Source organism: Salvia hispanica, chromosome 6 (assembly GCF_023119035.1).
Source record: "Salvia hispanica cultivar TCC Black 2014 chromosome 6, UniMelb_Shisp_WGS_1.0, whole genome shotgun sequence".
NCBI classification, from domain to species: domain Eukaryota; kingdom Viridiplantae; phylum Streptophyta; class Magnoliopsida; order Lamiales; family Lamiaceae; genus Salvia; species Salvia hispanica.
Window position 1 is genome coordinate 29,225,317 of NC_062970.1, and position 23,822 is coordinate 29,249,138.

The 23,822-nt window shown below is 39.5% G+C and overlaps 2 protein-coding genes and 1 long non-coding RNA gene across 3 annotated transcripts; all 3 read left to right on the plus strand.

Moving 5' to 3' along the window:
• Positions 1-7,898: 7,898 nt before the first annotated feature.
• On the plus strand, positions 7,899-8,772 carry LOC125191708. The gene is made up of 2 exons (XR_007171209.1): positions 7,899-8,159; positions 8,249-8,772. It is a non-coding gene; the product is annotated as an uncharacterized LOC125191708 (long non-coding RNA).
• Positions 8,773-13,159: 4,387 nt separating this feature from the next.
• Positions 13,160-14,869, plus strand: LOC125195085. The gene is made up of 3 exons (XM_048093285.1): positions 13,160-14,047; positions 14,193-14,270; positions 14,336-14,869. Exons 1-3 carry the CDS (start codon positions 13,160-13,162, stop codon positions 14,867-14,869), a joined length of 1,500 nt encoding a protein of 499 aa, XP_047949242.1.
• Positions 14,870-19,649: 4,780 nt separating this feature from the next.
• Positions 19,650-20,111, plus strand: LOC125195087 (cell surface glycoprotein 1-like). The gene has a single exon (XM_048093286.1). It carries the CDS (start codon positions 19,650-19,652, stop codon positions 20,109-20,111), a length of 462 nt encoding a protein of 153 aa, XP_047949243.1.
• Positions 20,112-23,822: the final 3,711 nt, after the last annotated feature.

Sequence of the window (23,822 nt, forward strand, 5' to 3'; positions counted from 1 at the left end):
CCATATTAAGCCTCACAAAAATTATGACAACCACAAATCTGTTTATATCTATATGCTATTTGGTTGTGGTGGATCATATTACACGTAGTTTTCGAAATTCTTAAAAATGCAATGTAGTATATATTGAGACATGATATGATAATCCATAAAGTTTTTCTTAGAGACTAACTACTACAAATTCACTAGTAAACAATAAAAGAATGTAAGAATGTAATTGTTATTAAACAATTAAGGGGATTAATTTATCTTCACAGGAGAAAAAATGATTGTACAGTGTACACAATTAGTTAGATTAAAAGCAGCAACTCAACAACAATATTGCATTGTTGAATCAATCAAAATGCTGCCTCAGAACAATACACCATAAATGGGCAAAAGGTAGATTAATTTTCAAACTATGTCTCTTAATTTATAGCCAAAAGCAAAGATCTCTCTTTCTCTCCTTAGCAAACGCTCTACCAATCCTAGTAATTGAATTAATGGGAAATGGAAGAAACTTATTGTATGCTGCAACTACTAACTCCTAACTCATTTCTGCACCAAGAAAAGGTGAAAAAGTACAGACAAAAGACATGTACTGTAATTGAATAGTCTTGTGGTAAAATAATAAATAGTACTCCTAACTAGTATAATTGTTCATTGATTAATTAATTTAAACTAAAACCCATGAAATCATACAGAGAACAAGAAATTAAAGATTCAATGCAGACGAGATCCATCCCTCACTGCAAATCTTAAAGAACCAAGTGACAGTCAATCACAAATTAATATGAAAACAGAGATCAATGTTGCAAAAATGGAAATCTGAACACTTAACTCGATAATTCTTGAAATAAATGATGTAATAATCAAGATTTGTACAAATATATGAACACTAATTAATCAGGAACAAGTTATTTAACAATGTATTCCAGACTGGCTTACATACAAGTAAATCAAGTTGTGAATATATTAAGCCGACAATATATATATATATATATATATATATATATATGTTAGTAATGTCAGCCAAATAACGGGCAGAAGAATTAAGATCAGATACATAGTCATCATGAAAGCCTCAATAAGATTCATTAATTCGAGAAAGGAAAAAAGCATCAGGTGGAATTTTTTTTTAAAAAAACCCTAGTTTTCCAAGAATTTGTTTGGTTTTCCTATACAAATTAAATTTCTTATGTTTCAGTTTCCCAATGGAAAATCTAAATTTTTTTGTGAGTGAAAAATGCTTGGGCATGGAGGGTGCTTGAATACAAACTTTGTGGTCCAAGAGACATACTAAATGAGAAATTATTGAGAAATTTATGGGGTGTTGTTGCAATTTAGTTGATGATCAGATCAATTGATTGCATCAACTACAAAATTCAAAATCATCATAAATTGATGTTGAGTGAAAGTACAGCCTGTGCCAAAGGTTTTCTGTATCTTATTGAAAACAACACGGGTTAATTTTATCTTTTTTTGGAAAACAAGCAATTAAAATCATCAATTAATAAATTTCAGCTACTGAGCCCTTTTCCGTTCATAATTAATTAGCACAACATAATTGAATATCTGAAATCACAAATAATCTGATCCACCAATAATGTGCGGTTGAGGAAACACCATTCGATATCATTCTTTTAAAGATTTATAAAGGAATAAATCACAAAAGGTTAGTAAACTGATTGTAAAATAACAAATAAGTGTAAAATCAAGATCCGAATCTAAAAATTTTATGGCTGTATTCGCTTTCAACATAGAAAATTGATGAATCGAAGAGGGTCTTACCAGATCTACTCAAAACAGGAGAGAGAGTGAGTATACATATTAATATAAGGGTATGAATTGAGATATAGAATTGTGGTTAATTTTGATTTTTGACCATCATCGTATCTTCCCACAACTTTATTGAACTACAGAGATGGTTATTGAGTGATCAACTAAAGTGATCTGCAGTTCAAGAAAGCTGTGGAAGAATAAGAAGAGGGCCATTTCTACAATCTGATGCAACCCTAAATAGGGTTTCTACAACCAACATATATATATGTATTATATACACACAAATGACAAAACTATACTTGTGATTGTGAATGTATGTATATGTATAGAGAGATAAGAAGCGTGTGCGTGTGTGTGTGTGTGTGTGGAGAGAGAGAGAGAGAGAAGGGTTGTGAAAATTGTAGGTTTAGGGACAGAGAAAAGCATTATTTATAGGAGAATTGCAAGTCTTTTCCACCAATCCCGAGAAGAATATTGGCCTATTCAAAAGCTGACTACTTCATCAGTATTTTTTTATATATACATTTTGTTTTTTGCTTTTTTTTTTCTCTTTCAATGTGTTATTACTCCCACCGTCCGTCACGAAAGAATATGCAGACTTTAACTCACTTAACACAATTACTATTACTATTATTATTTAAATGTTACTCCATTCGTCCCCGATTAAGAGTCACACTTTTCCATTTCGATCCGTCCCCAATTAAGAGTCACACTTCATTTTTACCATAAATGGTAAGTAGGTCTCATATTCCACTAACTCATTTCACTCACATTTTATTATAAAACTAATATAAAAAAGTGGATCTCACATTCCACTAACTTTTTCAACCAACTTTTCTTTACATTTCTTAAAATCCGTGTCCGGTCAAAGTGTGACTACTAATCGGGGACGGAGGGAATATATAATTTCTTCTTCTTTCTCTTCTTTTTATTCATATCCCATGTCTATGAGTCTATCTATCTCTCATCATCACTTATTTGAAAAAATTGAAAAAAGATCAATTTTATTTAGAATTTAAAAAAAAATACTTGTTTTAATAAAAATAACGTCGTTTTGAGCATGACAAAGCATTATTTTGTATGCAAATCATATAATTGAAAAAAATTAAAACCTCTTAATTTAATATTCTATTTTATAAATTCTTACAAGACATGCCAAACTCGTTTTTAAATAGTATAGTTGTTAGTTAGTACTCCCTCCGTCCGCGAATAGGAGTCCCGGTTGGCCATTTTCATCCGTCCGCCATTAGGAGTCCCGGTTAGACATTTTATCTTGGAAGTATAAAAAATGACCTCACTTTTCCCTTAATTTAGAAGCTGCAATTAATTTTAATCCCACTTTGATTGCAAATAATAATATAAATGGGTCCCACATTCCACTATCACACACTTAAATTATTAAACTCAAACATTTCTTAAAACTCGCACCCAACTCAACTGGGACTCCTATTCGCGGACGGAGGGAGTACACATAGGCTACCGGAAAATTTTGAATGGGATAAATTGCTAAAATTTCAAATTTGGTGGTTTTGTTGTTCTATTTTTTGAAAGTATGAGTTTAACCAAAATTTGATGAAATTTCATGATTCATTTGACAATTTGTCCTAAACTATAATATAGTGCCACTTCAGTCAACCAAAAATACTTTTGAAAATGGATGACCTTGATTAAAATGCAATTTTTGTAAAATAAGAGAAATATTAAAATTAAAAATAATTAAAATACTATTAATGTAAAATAACATTCATTTCATTATAAATAATTAAATAGATAGACATTAACTAATGGTGAAATAACCCCTTAGTTCAGGAACTGTTTTTATAGTTCATTCATCTAAAAGAATAAGATAATTTTTTTTTGAATTTTTTAGGTACTACAGTAAATATTTTATGCGGATTTACATAGTTTACTTTATCAATTCAATTATAATGAATATTGGTAAAAAAAATGAATCCATTTTTTATTTTCTTAAGATTACAAATCATGCATATATTTTAGATATTCGTCCTCTCTATCTAGCTACAGTAAGATAAAAATCAGATTTGATTTTTTAATAAAAAATAAATTTGTAATTGAAATTTCTGGATTTTACATTGAATGAAATACGGAAAGGAGTGTGAATTCTTCAATATAATTGTGGTGGCAAAGATTTTTGAGATACTTTATTTATTAATCAATAAGTAGATAAATAATTAGTGGAAAGTAAAGAAAAATGATGTTGGGGGTGGTAATAAATTAAGAATAATAGAGATGAATGAAGCACATGGTGGCATGTGAGCGTGTCCCACAGATGGTACATGCGATGCAATCCGTATTTACCGGTCTAAGGTCTCTCTGTCGGATGATACTCTTCTAGTCTAAAATGTTGAGGAAATCTTCTACTAAAATAAACTTTTCGAAGGGTTAATGTCCATATTTAATGAATAATATTTTTAAATTTATATCAAACTTAATCAAAGTAAACGATTTTAACGGTGGACAGAAGTACCTTAAATTTTCTAGACATCATCGAACTCTATATAACTCTGACTCTGAGAATCAAATAAACAATGCTTATAAATATACTAAAACAAGAGGCGGATTTTAACTTTTAACATAAATATATTACTAAAGGTGTCTCTCTTCTAAAATTCAATCCATATATCTGATAGGGATTACGATTAATCGAAAGGCGAAAAAGCCTACCCGGTCAAAAAACCAGAAAAAATTCCATTCATTTCCACTCATATACCCTGTTTTTTTAAAATAGAAACTTTGAAAATGACACGTGTTTTAATGTACAATTAGTAAAATGAGAGAGAATAATTGATAAAGTAAGATTGAGGGGAGAAAAATGACAAATAATAGAGAGGAAGAGAAAAAGTAGTAGAAATAGAGTTAGTGGATTGTGAGATCCACTTCCTAAAATAGAAAGTTTAGAAAGTTTCTATTTTTAAGAGACGGTTCAAAATGAAAATAGTTTATATTTTTAAGAGAATGGGTAGTAATATATTTCCTCCGTCCCAAGAAAGATGACCCTTTCCTTGGGTGCTACAAAATTTTATGCAGTTTTATTTTGTATGTTGGATGAATAGAATAAAGCAAGAGAGTAAATAAAATAAAAATAAAAATATTTTTATTTTTAATAATAAATCAATCTTGAACGAGACAAAATAAAATAAAAAGTTGGTTATTATTGATGGGACGAGGAGAAGAGAGTATATATTTCCCCAAAATATATATGATTATGAGATCCGACAAAAGAAACTTAAGCCGTCCAACAGGCTTACACAAATTTTCATGCAATTGTTGAGTGTGTTTGAAAGAGAGAGGTTAGAATGTGTTAATGGTTTGGATTAGGCTGGCAAACACTAATTCTTGGCACATATACTATGTATTGAGCAGCTGTAACATTATAATTAAATACTTCCCCTTGGATTGATTAGATGTTACAACTAATCTCTTACACCCTTTTCCAATAACCATCCTTTTCTATTTTAATTCTTGTTAGTTTATCTGTCACTAGATTACCGCATCATCACTAAAGTTGGTTCGTTTAGTGGGGAACTAATGCACATGGATCCGATTTGGTTTTATATCGTGTTTTTCTATATTATATCCCCATTTTTTTATGGTTTTAATTTCGCCAATCGGGTTAGTTTGAATCAAAATTTGACGAAACCCTTTCTTAATTTTGCTTATACTCCCTGCATCCCGATGTGCATCCGATTTGGTTTTATATCGTGTTTTTCTATATTATATCCCCATTTTTTATGGTTTTAATTTCGCCAATCGGGTTAGTTTGAATCAAAATTTGACGAAACCCTTTCTTAATTTTGCTTATACTCCCTGCATCCCTAAAGATTTGTCATCTTTCACTTTTACCATTTTTTATTAGTAGACCCCACGTTTCACTAACATTTTATAATAGTATTTACTCATTTAACATGTTAAACTAATATATACACATTAAAAGAATAATTATAAAACAAATTGTATAAGTCTAACAATAACTATTATACAAATAATTATTTTTTTTATATAAAAATCATATTTCTCAATAATTGTTTATTTTTATCTATCAAGAATATATTCAAATAATAATTTTATTTATATATTATAAAAAAATAAAGAAAAGTAGAAGACAAAAGAAAGTATTGTATCCCACATTCCCACATTGGAAAAAGATGAATGAATGATCTAAACATGTTGTTATAAAAGAAAATACTTCAACATATTTTGTCCCACATTGAAAGTGAAACATAAAACATTCAAGCATGTCTCTATAAATGACAAAAACAAGAATGGTTTTATAAAATTCATAAGCCAAAAAAAAAAGTGAACCGCAGAACCAGCGGTTTTGGCCGAAAACCGGAACCGCCTAAACCCTTGGCGGGCCGGTTCAGGTTTAACATTTTTTTGAACCGTGAACTGCCGGTTCCGAACCGGAACCGGCGGTTTTTGAACCGTTTGCACACCTATGCAGGGTTCTTCTATGTAGTTAACGCGTCTAACTGTTCTCAAATTCATGACTGCAATGGTATAACTAGGGCTGGGAAAATATACCGAAAAAATGGTATATTGATCGTATCGTACTGAAAAATATCGAATTTTCGGTATACAAAAATTTTCGGTATGATACAATACCGTATCGTAAGTTTTCGATATTATAACCATATGAATTTTCATATACTGCGGTATACCGTTTTATATCGAATATACGATATATATCGATATTATCGGTACACCGAAATATATCAAAAATCAATACATCTTGAATTATCGATACATACCATTTATACTGATTATAATAATAATATAATTTTTTTTTAAGATTAAAAGTTTAAAATCATAAATAGATATCCATTTAATTTTTTTTAAATTTTCAAAATATATTTATTGGAAACCCTAAAATCATAAATAGATACCCATTTAATTTTGATATACCGTTCAGAACGGTATATCGAAGTTCGGTATGATATACCAAAATTTTGATACGGTAACGATATAGATATTATCCATATGAAATTTCAGTATGCCGAAATCCGATATACCGAAATTTGCGATACGGTAATGATATGAATTCATTTATATCGATATTTTCGATACGACAACGATACAAAATTTTTAGTATAATATACCGTATCGACCCAACCCTAGGTATAACATCCGCGTCAATGATTGATATATCTCGTTGTACTACTAAACTAGAGTTACTAATTAGAAATAGCCCGGAAAGGCTTAACATCTCTTTTTTTAGTGATCAATTATTTCATTAGTCGTTAATGGTACTTGTATCAATTTCAGAAACTCAAGATTGACAATTGCAAATTCTTGAAATCAATAAATTTGGAACCAAAGTAGCTACAAAGCATCAAGATTGTTAATTGTTTCTGGCATGTTCTATATTCTTTATCGTATAATTTTGAAAGTGTATGGCTTTCTCTCATCTTTGCGTCTAATGACTTTCTCTCATCTTGCAGTTTAATATCTGTAATGTTGACAAGTTCTAATGCATTGTCGTCAATCACAATTTTTAACTGTCCTTCTCCAGAGTCAATCTCTATCGTATCAGAAGTCCTAAAAGTATATTGGATTTCTTTTACAAATCCTTTCCTTTCAGTTTTTCAACAATTGATTTTATCTTGATTAATAATATGTTCTTTCTTTAACTGTTATTGTAGAAATTAACTCTGCAAAAGCAACAAAGCTCGCGTTCAGTAAAATTAATGTGTTGTTGCTTGCAAGAATTAGATCTTATTGAAGCTCCAAGACCACTTTCCGAGGTTTGTATTTCTACTCTGTTTATGATGTGTTGTATAGTTTATTATGTCTAACTGCTACCATTGTTTCCTGTGTTAGGAGTATTAGAATAAAAAATAATTAAACTTGATTTTTGTAGTAGAATTATATAGCTTTGATAAATATCTAGATATTATATATAATTCTCTAGAATTGAGTAGTAGAAGATCTAGATATTTTAGGAGAATGGTCTAGATTATAGATATTATTTAAGAAATATCTAAATTTTTATAGATAAATATCTAGATATTTAGAATATAAAAGTATTAAGTAGATGATTCTAGAATAGGAAGTGGATGCCTATAAATATGGGTAAGTTGTAACATTTTGTACAAGTTGAGAAAGTTCGAGAATAAAAGTGTTCATTTGCTTTCCCACATAACCAACCTCTCCTAAATCATTTACCACATATTCCACTCATTGACCTCTCAAATATTTCCTCCAAACTAAATTACTTTTCCAACATATATCTTTTATATTCCAACAAGGAGGGCACGCAAATAATAGAATTCTACTCCAAGTCATTATTTACCCTTTTCCTCAATGGTTGTCGTGCAATTAATTCTCTGGATTTCGGCCCTTGTCTTGAGGATGGCTGTGATAAATGCAAGATAAGTCATGTAAGTTTTTCACTTCATTATATAATACATTTTAAAATACCTCAGAGTTTAGACTAGTACAACTTATGCATTTGCCTTTGCCTTGCAAGTTGCTTATAGGTTCTGCCCGATACTGGAGATGGTAATCTTGGTATCACTTAAGCTGCTTGATGGTGAAATTTGGGCCAAGGCAATTATTGAACCCTGCACTCCAAAGCAATGATTAAACCCTGCTCACTTAAGCATCGTCCATACTTCATATATGAAGACTTCATTCCTTTAGGTACATTACATCTATGTGTATGGTTAGTGTAGACAGATGCTTTAAAACTGACATTAGTATATATTACTTAACAATCTTCTGGTATCCACGACCACGACATATCTGCAACAATGATCGAGACACTTGATACGGGCCTGTTTGATAGAGTGGTGACAAGAAAATGAGAAAATGGAAAAGAATCAGAACTTCGACAGAAAAAAAGAAGTTATTTTTTTGGTATTTTGGTAGGTTCTATAGTGAGGCTTGACATTATTATCCTCAACTATAACTTCGATTTCTGTTTTCGTCCAATGTCTAGTGAGGAAGCTAAGTTGAGTTCAACACACGAAGTACAACTCAAAATTTTGGGTCTATATTCTTATTGCAAACAAATATTAGCAAAATTTTGGGTAGGTATTCTTATTGCAATCAAATACTATTAGGAAAAATTTGCCCTCAATTTTAGCCAAAATTTAGCAAAAAATTACTCCATCCGTCCCTCTTTAGGAGTTCCGGTTGAGTCGGACACATGTTTTAAGAAAGTGTTTGAGTGTGTAATAAATAAATATTGTAGTGGATGTTGAGACCCACTTTTAATTAAATTTGCAATAAATATATGTTGTAGTTGATGTTGGGACCCACTTTTAATACTTTTTACTTAATTTGTATGCATTTTTTATTAGTTTATCCCAACCGGGACTTCTAAAGCGGGACGTCCGAAATTGATCAACCGGGACTTTTAAAGCGGGACGGAGGGAGTAATAGATAATGAAAATTCCATTAAAGGTTTAAACATCCCACAAAATTCAACCGCATATGGCTACAACTTCCAATTTAGTTTCAAACTTGAGATATTCAGCCAATGCATAAGCATTTGCACATGTTCCGCAATGGAACTAAGCAATAATCACTACAAAAAAGTTGAGAATAATGTACATTTATCACTGCTCTAATTGTATTTATGTTATATCTAATGGCACTATCACCATATCCAGTGGTTTTTGTAAAACGTACGTCGTTGTAACTTGATTATGTTTTTTTGATAAATTAAAAAGGCTCAAGCCAAAAACGGCGAGCAAGCAAGACCAGAGTACAAAACTTTCAAACTAAAGAAGCGTCAAACAACAATAGTCTACCCGACAGACCATCAAAACAAAACACATCAACGGCCAAAAAACCAACACACCCGCCCAAGCAACCGAAAAACTAAAAAGAACCCACAACCAAAAGAGCCCCATAAACAACAACACGTACAAAAAGCAAAACAAGAGCAACAAAAACATCCGCAGAGCTAGATACCTGGTTCCAACTCATAATCCCGGTCTCTCAAGTTCGGACTTTCTGACTCTTTGTGTCTTCATATCTCTCGCCCACTCTCTAATGCAACTTAACTCATCATGCATTTGCCCCGGAGAGAATGGAAAGTTGGTACACCAACCTGTTATCCAAGCACCTAAGCGCCAGAAGATAAGTTTCTTCTTGATCTCCAAATTGTGTACACAAGCTTGGAAAACGGTTCTGTTTCTAAGATACCAAATCAACTATGCAGTCACATAAAAGAGGGCGATACGTATCCTCTTTTCAAGATTTCGGAATGGGCCACCCATCCAAGAGAGGAGGAAAGAATTTGGATCTTTGGGAAGGCATGTGGAGAGGTTCCATTGACGACGACAATAGTACCAAAGGCTGCTAGAAAATCTGCAGCAGAAGATGATGTGCTCAACAGATTCAGGTTCCTCCTTGCATAAGGCATATCGATCCTCATCGACTCCAAGAACTCCAATTTTGACCAACCTATCTTTAGTGTTGAGTCTTCTTTGGAGAATAAACCACACTTGGAGTTGGCTTATGTGGTGCGACATTTCTCCAAGCTAACTGTCCCTGAGTGCCAATAGGAGTTTCTTCATTTTGAGCATGTGTGGCCTGCAAGTAAAAGTTAGAAACAGAAAAAGAGTTTGAGCTGTCGAAAGACCACACTCTCACATCCCTCCTATTCTCTCTTAAAGAGGTACTGTTAACAAAGAAAGTTGCTCAACCAAATCCACTTCCCATGCAAACAAATTCTTTCGCCATTTGAAGTTCCAACTCCAAGATCCATTCTCCCAAACTCCCATATCATCAATGTATCAGTTCTTCTGGTTAGACACAACATAAAGTCTAGGAAATGTGTCTTTCAAGCTCTGGTCTCCCGTCCAGTGATCTAACCAAAACCTTGTTCGATTTCCATTGCCTACTCTCATCTAGATTCCTTCGCAAGCCACCTCTTGGATTTCTTTGTTGAAAAAATTGAAATCAATAATTTTTCTCCAGATGCTTGAAGAACTTCTCTTATTCAATAGTTGAAAATCTTCGACGCGGTTGAGGTTATGGTTTGATTTGATGATTTCCTTCCACAGTGATTTTTGATGGTCAGCTAAACGCCACCACCATTTAAAGAGCAAGGCTGCATGCCTGGTCTGTATGTCTCCAACACCCAATCCCCCTGTATCTATTGGCCTTTGGATGACGTCCCAAGCTATCAACTTTCCACCTTTTTCCCTGATATTCTTACCCCAAAAGAAACATCTCTGCACCTGTATAATACACCTAGCCAACTTTTTCGGCATACGAAACAAACTGAGATAGTAGGTGGGGAGATTATTGAGGACTGACTTAATGAGGACTAGTCTCCCTGCCTTTGAAAGACACTTTGCTTTCCAAAGGGATAACCTCTTCTCCATTTTTCCAATAATAGGCTTCCATGTTTCGAACCTTCCCGGACAAGCTCTAATAAGGCTCGTTTCATGCATCGGTTTAGGGTTGAAATTCTGTGCATTTGGGGCGCTAATGTGCGTTTATGAGTTCAGGTGCGTAGTAAATCTGCCGGACCTAGGAGTTGCCGTTACCCGACCTGGCAGATGCAAAAGAGATGGAATTGAAGTAAAAATCGAAGTCGTCGTTCGGACCTGGGAGAATCAAAAGTTGATGACAGGAGCAGAATGGAGCGAGAGCAGATTATTTTAAAGATTCTTACTCAATGGCAAGAGCGTCAAATCACCAGAGAGATACCCTAGGGATCAGAGCCTCACATATATAAGGAGCTCAACCTTGAAGAACAAGAGAGACACTTACAGCCACTTCTACACTTTCCTAGCTCTAGCTTTCGTTCGATGCTTTAGTTCCACACTTCAAATTTCTCATTTCGTCTGCTGCGCACTTGGACATGGAGGATTCTGGCCACCGTGGTTCTCATCATCATCGTTATTTTGCTGTGTAACACCGCCTTGTGAAGGCGAAGAAACAATCTTACTTGCTTTCGTTTAGCACTTTGTGGTTTTTAAGTTCGCAACTCTAGTTTCTGACTTTGATCTACTAGATTCAGACTTATTTCGAGTTATTATGGAAGTTTATGTTTGCTTTTGGTTGGATATCGCTGAGTTTATGTTTATCTCTTGCTTTTAGCTTTCGTTCTTTTTTATTATTGGATGTTTGGAGCTGAAATATGTTGGTTTGTTGATGGAGGCTGGGGATTTGCTATGGAGATGTTTGGATTTATTGAATCTTGGTGTTTTTGAGTTGGAGTTTCGCGTATTTGGTGTTTGCTGTTTATGTTGTGCATGATCATGGCTGTTTACTTTCTGTTTCTGCATTCCTTAGGTCCAGTAGCGTAGATCTGTTAGTTTAGGCTTTAATTTCTCGTTTTAAGTCTAGATCTAAAGTTTGCTCTGTTTTCATGGTGTTTAAAACTCTCTTTTATCTGCTATTCTCGTTTGATTCCCGAAGAAGATGAAGTTGTTGGTAGTTAGAACCAGATCTGCTTTATGTCAGTACTTTTCAGCATGTACTTTGCTTTTTCTGCATGTCCCCTAGACCCTGTTCGCAGTACGATCTGCTTGTCTTTTTACTTTTCTCGCATGCTTTTCCAGACCCTGGTAGTTTAAGGAAATTTGTCTTTACTTTTCGCTTTATGCTTGTCTGTCCAAATTAGGAAAGTCTGTCTAGTTAAGTTTACTCCAGTTGTCTTAGAACTTTAAAATATCTCTAAGTCATGTATGTTCCGTACGCTCTCAGTTCTTAGACCCAGTAGGTAGAGTAAAGTTCTTCTTATCTATTAGACCCAGTAGGTAGAGTAAAGTTTTTCTTATCTCTCAGACCCAGTAGTTTTAAGTTCTCGACCCACAAAATTGCGTGGCAGCAGCCAACCCCTTTTCCCAAAACATCCTCAAATGCAGTTTCGTAACACCTTCGTCCTTGTGTGATCGATCCTTTACTTCCCTGTGCTAAGTTGTAGTATAGTGGGTTGAGGTTTTTGAAGGAATAGAGTGCACCCAACGACCCCTTTCTGATAGTTTCATGATCTTCTAGCCTCTGAAGTCTAGTCGAATCCTCTGGACCTGTTAGATCGAGTGAATTAACACCGCACCTGCACTGCACTTCTAGGACCTGTCAAAATGGCGCCGTTGCCGGGTAATGCATGGTGTTATTTCTGTGTTTGCGAATGGTTTGGTGTAAATAGTTTATTTACTATGTTTTCTTTTGTTTCTTTTTTCGGTTTATGAACAGGAGCTACCGGTTCGGACACTGGAACAACTCACCTGGTTGGAGAAGCGCCCAGACTAGTTGATGGGTCAAGGAAGCGATATTCCCAGTTACCACCAGATCGGGGCTTACAACAGGGGATCCAGTTCACCTGAGTTCGGAGAGCGACGAGGAGTCAACTTCGTCAGTTAAGAAGGAACCAAAGTCAACCTCAGAAACAGAGGAGGAAAGCGTTGAAGATATGGCCAACGCAGGCGACGATGACCCGGAGATTGGCTCGCTCACTAGCTATTTGGATCGCAAGCCCGCCCAGGCTATCGTCTCTAATCAACGCCAGAGGGCGATCGACATCAAAACTAATGTGCTGGGTAATCTCCCCACTTTCTCGGGTCGGAGGAATGAGTGTCCATATGAATTCCTCAACGAATTCAGTAAGCTTTGCAGTATTCATAAGAGGCCCAACGATGCAACAAAGGAGGATTACCGACTACGCGCGATCCCGTTTGCGCTAAAGGGAGAGGCTAACACGTGGTTGTTAAGGCTGCCGCCCGACTCAATCAATACGTGGAAGGATTTCAAGTTGGAGTTCCTGGATTACTTCTTCCCTTCTAACAAAACGAATGCTCTTAAGAAGGAGATCCAGGAATGCAAGCAAGAATATGATGAATCGTTGAGTCAATACTGGTCCAGATTTAAGGGGCTGCTCGATGCTTGCCCAAACCACAGGATGATGGAAGCCGAAACCTACTATCTATTCTATGAAGGGGCAAAACCTGAGTCCAAAGACCTGATGAATACCGCTAGTGGAGGAAATTTCACCAAGAGGAAGGTGGACGAGGCCCGAGAGATATTAGGAAGATTAATTGATGCAAAAAAGGCATACGATTCACCTCGTACCATCCTAAGGAGCGGAAGTGCAGATGTAGTAACAGTGCAAAGTGAAGAAAGAATGGATGCCCAAGTAGATGCAAGGATGGATGTTAGAATGGAGCAGCTGGAAAAGACTATTCTAGCCGCCCTTGGGAAAAACGACTCACCGGGTCCAACAGAAAAAGATAAACAAGCACTGGGTCCAGAGGATGGTTACAATTATTGCAGATCTCCAGGAGGGATGGATTGCCCAGCCCATGTAAATGCCGTGGAAAATTGGAACCAAAATAATCAGGGCAGTAATTGGAACCAGTGGAAAATTAAAGACATTCCATGGAGGGACAATCCATGCTTCCGGTGGTCCGATGGGAATCAAAATCCTCCACTCCAGATTACTAACTCAGAGGGAAACCAAGGGAACCAATCCAACTGGCCTGGAAGAAATCAAGAGGGACAGGACAACTGGAATTAAGGAGGACAAGGTAATTGGAGTCAAGGAGGTCAAGGAAATCAACCCAGCTGGAACAATAGGAATCAAAATAACCAGGGAAGCTCATATGTACCCCCACACCAGAGGAACAACAACTATCAGGGACCAGGGAATCAGTACAACAATAACCAAGGAGGTCAAGGAAACTTTCGTCCGCATCAAGGGGGTGGACCAAATCATGGTCAAGGACCAAGTGGCAGTCAACCGAACTCCAGGACCCAGAGGAATCTGGATGATATGGTCCATGACCTAGTGAGTTCTCAGCAGCACATGCAGAACAACTTACTGGCAAATAATGACGTGGTCCACAAGCTCCAGGATGCTCAGCAGGAACACAAAGCCGCGATGGATCTGATGTCAAAGCAATTATCTCAGATCGCGACGTCCCTGAGCGACATGCGAGGGAATGAAGGGAGGATTCCAGCCTCAGTAAAGCCACCAGAAAGGGCAAATATCAGCCAGGTTACCCTGAGATCCGGGAAAGCATATGAAGGACCCAAGCTGAAGGTAAATGATGAGAATGTCAGTGCCGATGAGCGAGGATGTTATCCACCCGGTCCAACAAAAAGAAGAAGTCAGAGCAGAGGATGATATCCAAGCCGGTGATTTGGGAGGATCGTTACCTCGGATGGCTGACCCATTTTTCTTAGACCCGGAGCCTGAGGTAGAAACTGAAAAAGAGAAAGGAGAGGCGGAAGAGCCCTCTAAGGAAGATCCGACCAACGCAACAAAGAGGATTAAACCTTTTCCCTACCGAGGGGATGCCAAGAAGAAAAAGGACAACCCCGTGGATTTCATGGAGATCTTTGGAAAGCTGGAGATCAATCTCCCGTTCCTGGAGGCTATGAAGCTGCCCCCGTTCAGCAAATTCATTAAGGAGTTCATTGCGGGCAAGGCAAAATCCGATGGAAAGATTGTGATCGGAGAGAATGTATCTGCAGTAATTCAAAAGAGGATAATGTCGTCGAAGCAAACTGACCCAGGTATGTTTACCTTACCTATCACTATAGGAGGTGTCAGAGTCGAGCATGCTATGTGTGATCTAGGTGTGTCTATTAATGTGTTACCGCTTTCCATATATAAAAAACTGGTAGGAGCAAGAATGACTGATACGAAAGTGGTGATCCAGTTAGCTGATAGATCATGCATTAGCCCTGAGGGAGTGTTAGAAAACGTGATAGTTAAAGTTCATGATTTTCTATACCCTGCTGATTTCCATGTGATAAAGATGAGTGACAACGAAACTGCTGAGTCTAGTGGCGTTCTTTTAGGAAGACCATTTTTGAGGACCGCTAAGACTATAATTGATGTTTTTGATGGCACCATTTGTTTAGATTACAATGGGGAGAAATTCACTTTTAGCATTGATGAAGCTATGAGGAAACCACTTGACGTGGAAAACCTCCATTTTGTTGATGTCATTAACCCCCTGGTCCAGGAGTTTCTTGAGACCGAACTATTGCAGGAACAGGCTGATACCTCGGAGATGACTGAATCCATGAGGAAAGAAGTTGCAGGATGGTGTGAAGCAGTTATTAAACAAGGGCTATCTGATGAAGAAATCACAAAGGCAATAATGGACTTCTGTGGCGAGGTAGGAGCCCCGCCCCTGGGTCCAAGGGATCAGTCCAACTGGCCAGTTTGGAAAAGTTGCCAGAGTTGGACGAGCTGGTCAAGAAAGGTATGGAGAACAATCCGTTGCCACCTGAAGTACCCCCTCCAAAGAAAGAGTTGAAAAACCTTCCTCCGGGTCTGAAGTATGCCTACTTAGGCGAAGGCAAATCTCTGCCTGTCATAATCAACAGCCTTCTGACCCAGGAGCAGGAAGTCAAGCTATTAGAAGTGCTGGGGAGGAACCAGAAAGCAATAGGGTGGACTCTATCTGACCTAGTGGGGATCAGCCCCGATCTATGTATGCACCATATCCGTTTGGAAGAAGGAGCCAAGGCACACCGGGATCTCCAGAGGAAACTCAACCCCAACATAAGAGAGAAAGTCTTAAAGGAAGTATTGAAGCTGCTGGCCCTGGGAATCATATACTCCATTCCCGATAGTGAGTGGGTGAGTCCTGTCCACATGGTGCCGAAGAAATCAGGAATACAAGTAGTCAAGAATGACCGCAACGAGCTTGTGCCCACAAGGTTAGTCACGGGGTGGAGAATGTGCATAGACTACAGGAAACTCAATGCGGCAACACGCAAGGATCATTTCCCGCTACCCTTCATCAACCAAATATTGGAAAGGTTGGCGGAAAAGCAATACTTCTGCTTTCTAGATGGCTACAGTGGATACTTCCAAATCTATGTCAATCCGGAGGATCAGGAGAAGACCACATTTACCTGCCCCTTTGGAACATACGCCTACCGGAGAATGCCTTTTGGTCTGTGCAACGCACCTGGGACATTTCAGCGATGCATGATGAGCATTTTCTCGGATCTACTGGAGGATTGCATAGAAATTTTTATGGATGACTTCACCGTATATGGAGATTCTTTCGAGACTTGCCTGGGGCACCTAGATATTGTTTTGGAGAGATGCAGGAAGAAGAACTTGGTGCTGAACTATGAGAAATGCCACTTTATGGTCAAAGAAGGGATAGTGCTGGGACATGTTGTATCTGAGAGGGGCATCGAGGTAGATCAAGCAAAAGTGGAGGTGATCTCTAAGCTTCCACACCCAACGAATCAGAAGGAAATTCGAGGATTCTTGGGGCATGCAGGGTTCTACCGAAGGTTCATTAAAGACTTCGCAAAAATCGCCCAGCCCCTGACAAGACTTCTCCAGAATGATGTGGAGTTTGAGTTTGATGATAAGTGTAAAAAAGCCTTCCAGCTACTCAAGGATCGTCTGGTCACAGCTCCGATAATCCGCTCACCCAACTGGGATTACCCCTTCGAGGTAATGTGCGACGCAAGTGACTTTGCAATAGGAGCGGTGTTGGGCCAGAGGATCGAAGGAAAAAGTTATGTCATATTTTATGCCTCAAAGACGCTCAACCAGGCCCAGAAGAACTATGACACCACCGAGAAGGAGATGTTGGATGTGGTGTACTCATTTGAAATTCCGACCATATCTACTGGGGTCGAGGGCAATAGTGTTCACCGACCATGCAACCATTAAATATCTCCTAGCCAAGAAGGAATCCAAGCCAAGGCTAATCAGATGGGTGTTGCTATTGCAAGAGTTCGACTGGGAAGTCAGAGATAAGAGAGGGACCGAGAATAGAGTGGCTGACCATTTAAGCAGGATTACCCAAGGAGAAGATGAGGAAGCCGTACCCGATGCTTTTCCAGAAGAGCACTTGTATTACTTAGGGGGATCCGCTAGACCGATTAGATGGGTAGCAGTGTTAGCATTAACTGGGCCCGAGGAGTCAGAGAAACGGAAAGGCAAGCCGAATGACGAGCCTTGGTTCGCGGACCTGGCAAATTATTTAGTTACTGGAGAACTACCTGCCGCACAAGAAATCACTAGGGCCCAGAGGATGAAAATTAAAAGTGAATCCAAGTACTACTTTTGGGATGACCCATACCTCTGGAAGATGGGTTCAGATCAAGTGATAAGAAGGTGTATTCCAGAGTGGGAGCAAAGAGACGTACTAAACCATTGCCATGCACTAGCGTGTGGTGGCCACTTCGGCCCAAGGAAAACGGCAAGGAAAGTTCTGGATAGCGGTTTCTACTGGCCTTCGCTGAATAGGGATGCTTATGAGTTCTGCCAGAATTGTAATAGGTGCCAACTGACCGGAGGGATTTCTATGAGAGATGAGATGCCACAGACTCCGATAATAGTCTGCGAGATCTTTGATGTTTGGGGCATGGACTTCATGGGCCCATTTCCATCTTCATATGGAAATACGTATATATTGGTTGCTGTGGATTACGTGTCTAAATGGATAGAGGCCAAGGCTACAAGTTCAAGCGACGCAAAGGAAGTTTCAAAGTTTCTAAAGGCCAATATATTCAACCGATATGGCGTGCCCCGAGCGATCATCTCAGACCAAGGGACTCACTTCTGTAATAGGACAATTGAAGCACTGATGAGAAAATATGGAGTCCACCATCGGTTATCTACTCCGTATCATCCCCAGTCAAATGGGCAGGCTGAAATCTCAAATCGAGAGATCAAGGGCATCCTAGAGAAGACGGTGAATACCTCAAGGAAGGACTGGAGCAAGCGTCTGGGTGATGCTCTCTGGGCCTATAGAACCGCTTACAAGACACCAATAGGAATGTCACCCTACAGATTGGTATTTGGAAAAATGTGCCACCTGCCCGTGGAGATAGAACACAAAGCGTATTGGGCAGTCAAGGAAATGAATATGAAGGCTCATGCCTGTGAGGAAGAGAGGAAGATGCAACTGCAGGAGCTAGAGGAATTGAGGCTGGAGTCATATGATTCGGCCATGTGGTATAAGGAGAGGACCAAACTCTGGCACGACAAAAACCTTCGGGTCAAGGAGCTGCAGGTCGGGCAGAAAGTACTCCTTTTTCAGTCAAAGCTCAAGCTCATGCCTGGAAAGCTGAAGTCCAAGTGGATAGGGCCTTACACAATCGTTGGCATTCGAGCGCATGGAGCAGTGGAAATTCAGGGAGTCAATGCTAACTATGTTCCTTTCCTTGTTAATGGTCATAGAGTGAAAGTGTTTAGGGATAGCTCGGAGTTGTGTGAAGTGGAAGAAATTCCACTCCACACACCTTCCACTATTGCCTAGTAAGCCATGTTTAAATATTCTTCGGGAATTACTGGGTCAGGTAGATAGGGTAAAATTTTCGATCAGCTGACTGGACCAGTTAATTCCCAAGAATATTTAAACATTTAGGTGTAAATAACATGAATAAGTTTTTTTTATGAAAATACAAAAAAAATATATATATACTTCTAAAACCCAAAAAGATTTTTGAAAATTCTGATCGTCTGTGGAAATGCACAAGTGTGAAAGGCTCATCTCTTTGACCCAGACGTTCAGCAAATTTCGTTCTTTTTACTAAGTGTTTAAGATTACCCGGTCAGAGGGAAGTGAGAAAAATCAGGGGGAAGTTTGAATTTTGAAATTCAAAAAGCTGGCGAGGCGTACGGTTGCTTGCGTCAGAGACGCGACCGTTCGCCTGCAGCCAATCATGATATTCCTTTTCTATTTTTATTTTATTTTCTTTTCTTTTCCTTTTATTTCTTTTATTTTCCTTTTATTTTCTTTTTCCTAAAATAACTTCCCTAAAAACTAATTAACTTCCCTCACCTAAAATTATTCTCTCACAACTCCTAATTCCCAAACTTGTTTTTTCTCTCTCTGCAGATCCGAGAACCATCAAAACCACCGCCGTTAGCCACCGCCGATAACCACCGCCGTTAACCACCGTCGTAAACAAAGATGCAGAGAAATCCGATGGCGCGCTCAGCCCGCGGGAAGAACCCGCCGAAAGAAAAGACCAAAAAGAAGGTGACGGAGGCGACGAGTTCGACTCCCGCGGCCGAGAAAACACCCACGCCGCCACCAGAAGAAAATCCCACTCCGCCAGAAGTTCCACCGCAGCCCATACCGACCGAAGTGCAACCACAGCCAGACATCGGACAAGACAACCCCGCCGAGGCGAAATCCGACGAAGCAGAACCGGATCCCGAGGAAATCATACAAGAATTCATGAGGAAGTACGGAAAGGGGCCGAAGGCGAGCAAATTCTTTGCCCAGATGTCGGAGGCATGCCGGAAACAAGAAGAGGTAATTCCTGCCCTAACCCCACTTACAATTCCACCAAGGCCCAAAACCTTAATCGAAACACCCACTGCACAAGCCTTACCCACACACCCCCCCAAATTTTACCCGAAACCCTAACCCAAGAGATGAACCCCCCACACACTATTCCTCAAACAGAAACTGAGCCCCATGCCGAACCCTCTGTAAATGAAGAAGAAACTGGAGAAGAGGAGGGTGATAGGATGGATACAGAGGAATCAGAAAGAGAGGAGGGAGGGGGTAGTCTAGGTGAGCAAGAAGAAACACCGGATGTAGAGGCCGCTGGGTCAGGGGACGAAAGGGAAAAGGAGGAGGGTATAGATGGTGGGGAGAATGATGGAGAAAAGGAAGTGAATCAAGAAGAAACTGGGGATGTGGAAGAAACTGAGGAACATGGTGTAGAGGAGACTGTGGATGGTGGGAAGGGTAGTGAGGGCAGCGTAGGTGAAGAAGGTGAAGCAATTGATGACAAGGAGGCTAAGAAGGAAGGTGAGAGTGTTGATGAGCAAGTTGTTGAGAAGGAGAAAGAGGAGGAAGAAAATGCTAATGAGGAGGATATTGAGAAGGAAGAGGAAAGAGACGCCGATGGAAAAGATGCCGAGAAAGAGTGTGACGAGATTGAGACTGACATCGTCGTGGTAGATGATATAACTACTGATGACCAAGGGACCCCAACGGATGAGAGGCTGACGAGGAGGCACTCCCGTCGTCATAGGAAGCAAGTGGATGAGGCAGAGGCACGCAGGCCCAAGCGCCTGAGGCTGGAGGACACAGATGAGACAGGGGATGATATCCCCCTGGTCCAGGAAACTGTGGCAGCCGAGAAGGAAATCTCTCCGGAGGCTATGGAGACGAGATATGAAGCGGAAAGGCAAAGGAAGGGGAAGCATACTAATAAGCCCCAACAGAAGAAATCTCGCCCCGCGAACACCATTTGCCCATCCAACTGAAGAAGAGGAGGCCGAGATACCAGCCTTGGAGGAGAGCCCTTTCGAAACAATGGAGGTCCCTGTGACCAAGAGGTTGTTGGAGGCTATGGTCCAGTTTGAGGACCCAGCTACAGAAGGCATGTGATGGCCGAGCCACGAATGGGAAGTCGGCGAAATCCGGAGAAGAAGTTCACCTCCTACTTCAAAAGCATCGGGTTTGAGTGGCTTCTCAACCACAGTAACGCGGAGGTACTAGTGGCTCTAGCGAAGGAGTTCTTCACGTCCTTCAAGTTCAAACAATCTACAGATCTCGATGCAGACACAATCTCTTTCAGGCTGTTCAACGAGGAGATGGAGATGAGTATAAGAGAGTGATCGTTGAGACTGGGACTACTCACACCCGAGGAGGAGGAAGAATGAGCGTGGAACGAGAGAGAGATCGGCGCACCCAAGTATACGGCAGGCTTCGATGCTGAGGAGAGGATGGTTGCCCACAAGAAGGTGGCCAAGTTCAAGACAACCACATCGAAGGGGATACACATCACTGACACTGTACTCCGATTGGCACAAGTATATATCGGGTACAATCTCTTGGGTTAAGTGGGTGCAACCCTCACTACTCCAGAGCTGTATTTCATGTGGTGTATGCTGAACAACGTGAAGGTCCACCTCGGGTACTGGATTGCCTATGCATGCCAGAGAGTCAGAACTCACTCCGACCGCCATCTCTACACGTGCAACTTGCTGGGAGCATACCTCCAGAGGAATGTGTCAATGAAGATAGCCAACTCGGTCGCCAACCTGCCATTGTGTAGCGACTCAGGATACTTCGATCTCTCATTCTTCTTCAACAAGGGATTGACGATAATGAAGGATGGCGTGATCAGATTCTACGAAGTAGGGAAAGCTGATGGAGTGAAGATAAAGACAGAGAAGGCAGAAGAAGAAGGTGATGAGAAAGTGGCAAATGAAGGGTGGCAGACAAGGATGGAGGAAACAATGTTGAAGCTGGGAGCAAATACGGTGCAGCAACAGGAGATCTTGCTGAAGCTGCACCAGGAGGCGGTAACTCAAAGGGAGATGATGGCTGCGCAAGCTGACAAGATGGCCCAGGCCGTGGAGACAATGATGAAAATGGTCATCGTGGTTGACCAAAAGATCCTTCGGGCCCAGCAGCAGTGCATGCCTCCCAAAGTTGCCCACAGAATCTAGGCAACTGATCCTGGGAGTCACCCCAGAGAAGCCAGCCTCCAGCGTCCAGGGAATGCCAACAGAGAAGAAGAGGAAGGACAGTGAGACCACCACCAGTGTACCAGTGAAGAAGGATACCCCTAGGCCATGGGAACAGAAGGCCAAGAAGGATGATGAACCAAAACCAAGCCAGAAGAAAGTGAAGACGGTGCCCAAGAAGTCTGGTCCCACGGGGACCAGAGCCAGAATTGATCCCCCCCCCCATAACCAAGTAATTTTAAATTTCAGTTTTTTTTTATGTCTTTTTATGTTTTAGTTCTTTTTACAAAGCATGCCCGTTTTTATGTGTCTGTGAATATTTGTGTTATCTTTATGTATATATGTGTTAGTTATCTTCTCCCACTTAGCCCGATGCTCGGTCTAAGTGTGAGAAGTTTGTTTTTATATAATATGCGTTTTGTGAGTCTGTTAAGTGTCGCACTAACTTAGCCCTGTTTTCCACTTCACCGAAAATGCTTGGGGACAAGCATGGTGAAGTGGGAGGGGGGAGGGAGTTAGTGCAAGTTAGTGTCAAGTATATGTGTCTGTTTACTAGGTCTAGGAGTTAGTAGTAGTCGTTTAGTAGGAAATTCTGTGTTCTGTGTTTATGCATAACTGGTAAATAGAAAGCAAAAGCCCCTTAGTGAGAGTAATTGAAGAGAGAATGCATGTCAACTTTGATGCACTTTTCCTTAATAAATCAAAATCGGTTTGGATGAAGTAAGGACGATAGAATATGCCTCGACTGATCTAGTTGTGAAGCCCTCCATAAAAGTGAGTTATAAGCCTTAAACACTTCATACTTACACAAAATGAGAGGGTTGCCACTTGATGCTTAGGGAGAGAACTTAGAAGGAGAAAATTTTTGGTGATAGAAGTAACCTCTCGGGCCTAGGAAAAGGGTACTGGAGGTATAAGCTGGACGAAGTCCAGGGTCTAAAAAGGAGGAATAAACTGGACAAGGTCCAGATAATAAAAAAGAATAAAAAAAAATATGGAGTTATAAGCTGGACGAAGTCCAGGGAGGTATAAGCTGGACAAAGTCCAGTGAGGAAAGGAGAAAAAAATTATAATAACAGCAAAGATATGGGAACTCTCTGACCCGAGGCATCAGTGGTATAGCAATATAAGAGCGAACGATCCTAACATCCCTGGTGAGGAATGAGTGATCGAGCGAGTCCAACAGTTAGTGAAGTTAGAGGCTATCTTGACAAACTGACAAGTCGATTAGATAGAAGACGGGAAGGGGGAGATTCAGAGACTGTAGGTTCTTGGATTGACCTTAAACTTGTGGGGATGGCTGCTAGAAAATGAACCAGTTCTATGCATTTATGTGTCAATGTGTTTTAGTATATGTGTTTTTGTCTGTTTTCTTTGTTTAAGTCTTTTAGCGTCTAGGTCTAGTAGTTTGAGTCTTTTTCTTTTTTTTAGTAGAGTCGGTTAAGGGGAAACCATGCATTGAAACTTGCCTTATTCCTTTTTCTTGTCTTTATACTTGAAGACAAGTATGGTTTAAGTGTGAGCAGTTTGATAAGGCTCGTTTCATGCATTGGTTTAGGGTTGAAATTCTGTGCATTTGGGGCGCTAATGTGCATTTATGAGTTCAGGTGCGTAGTAAATCTGCTGGACCCAGGAGTTGCTTTGTTACCTG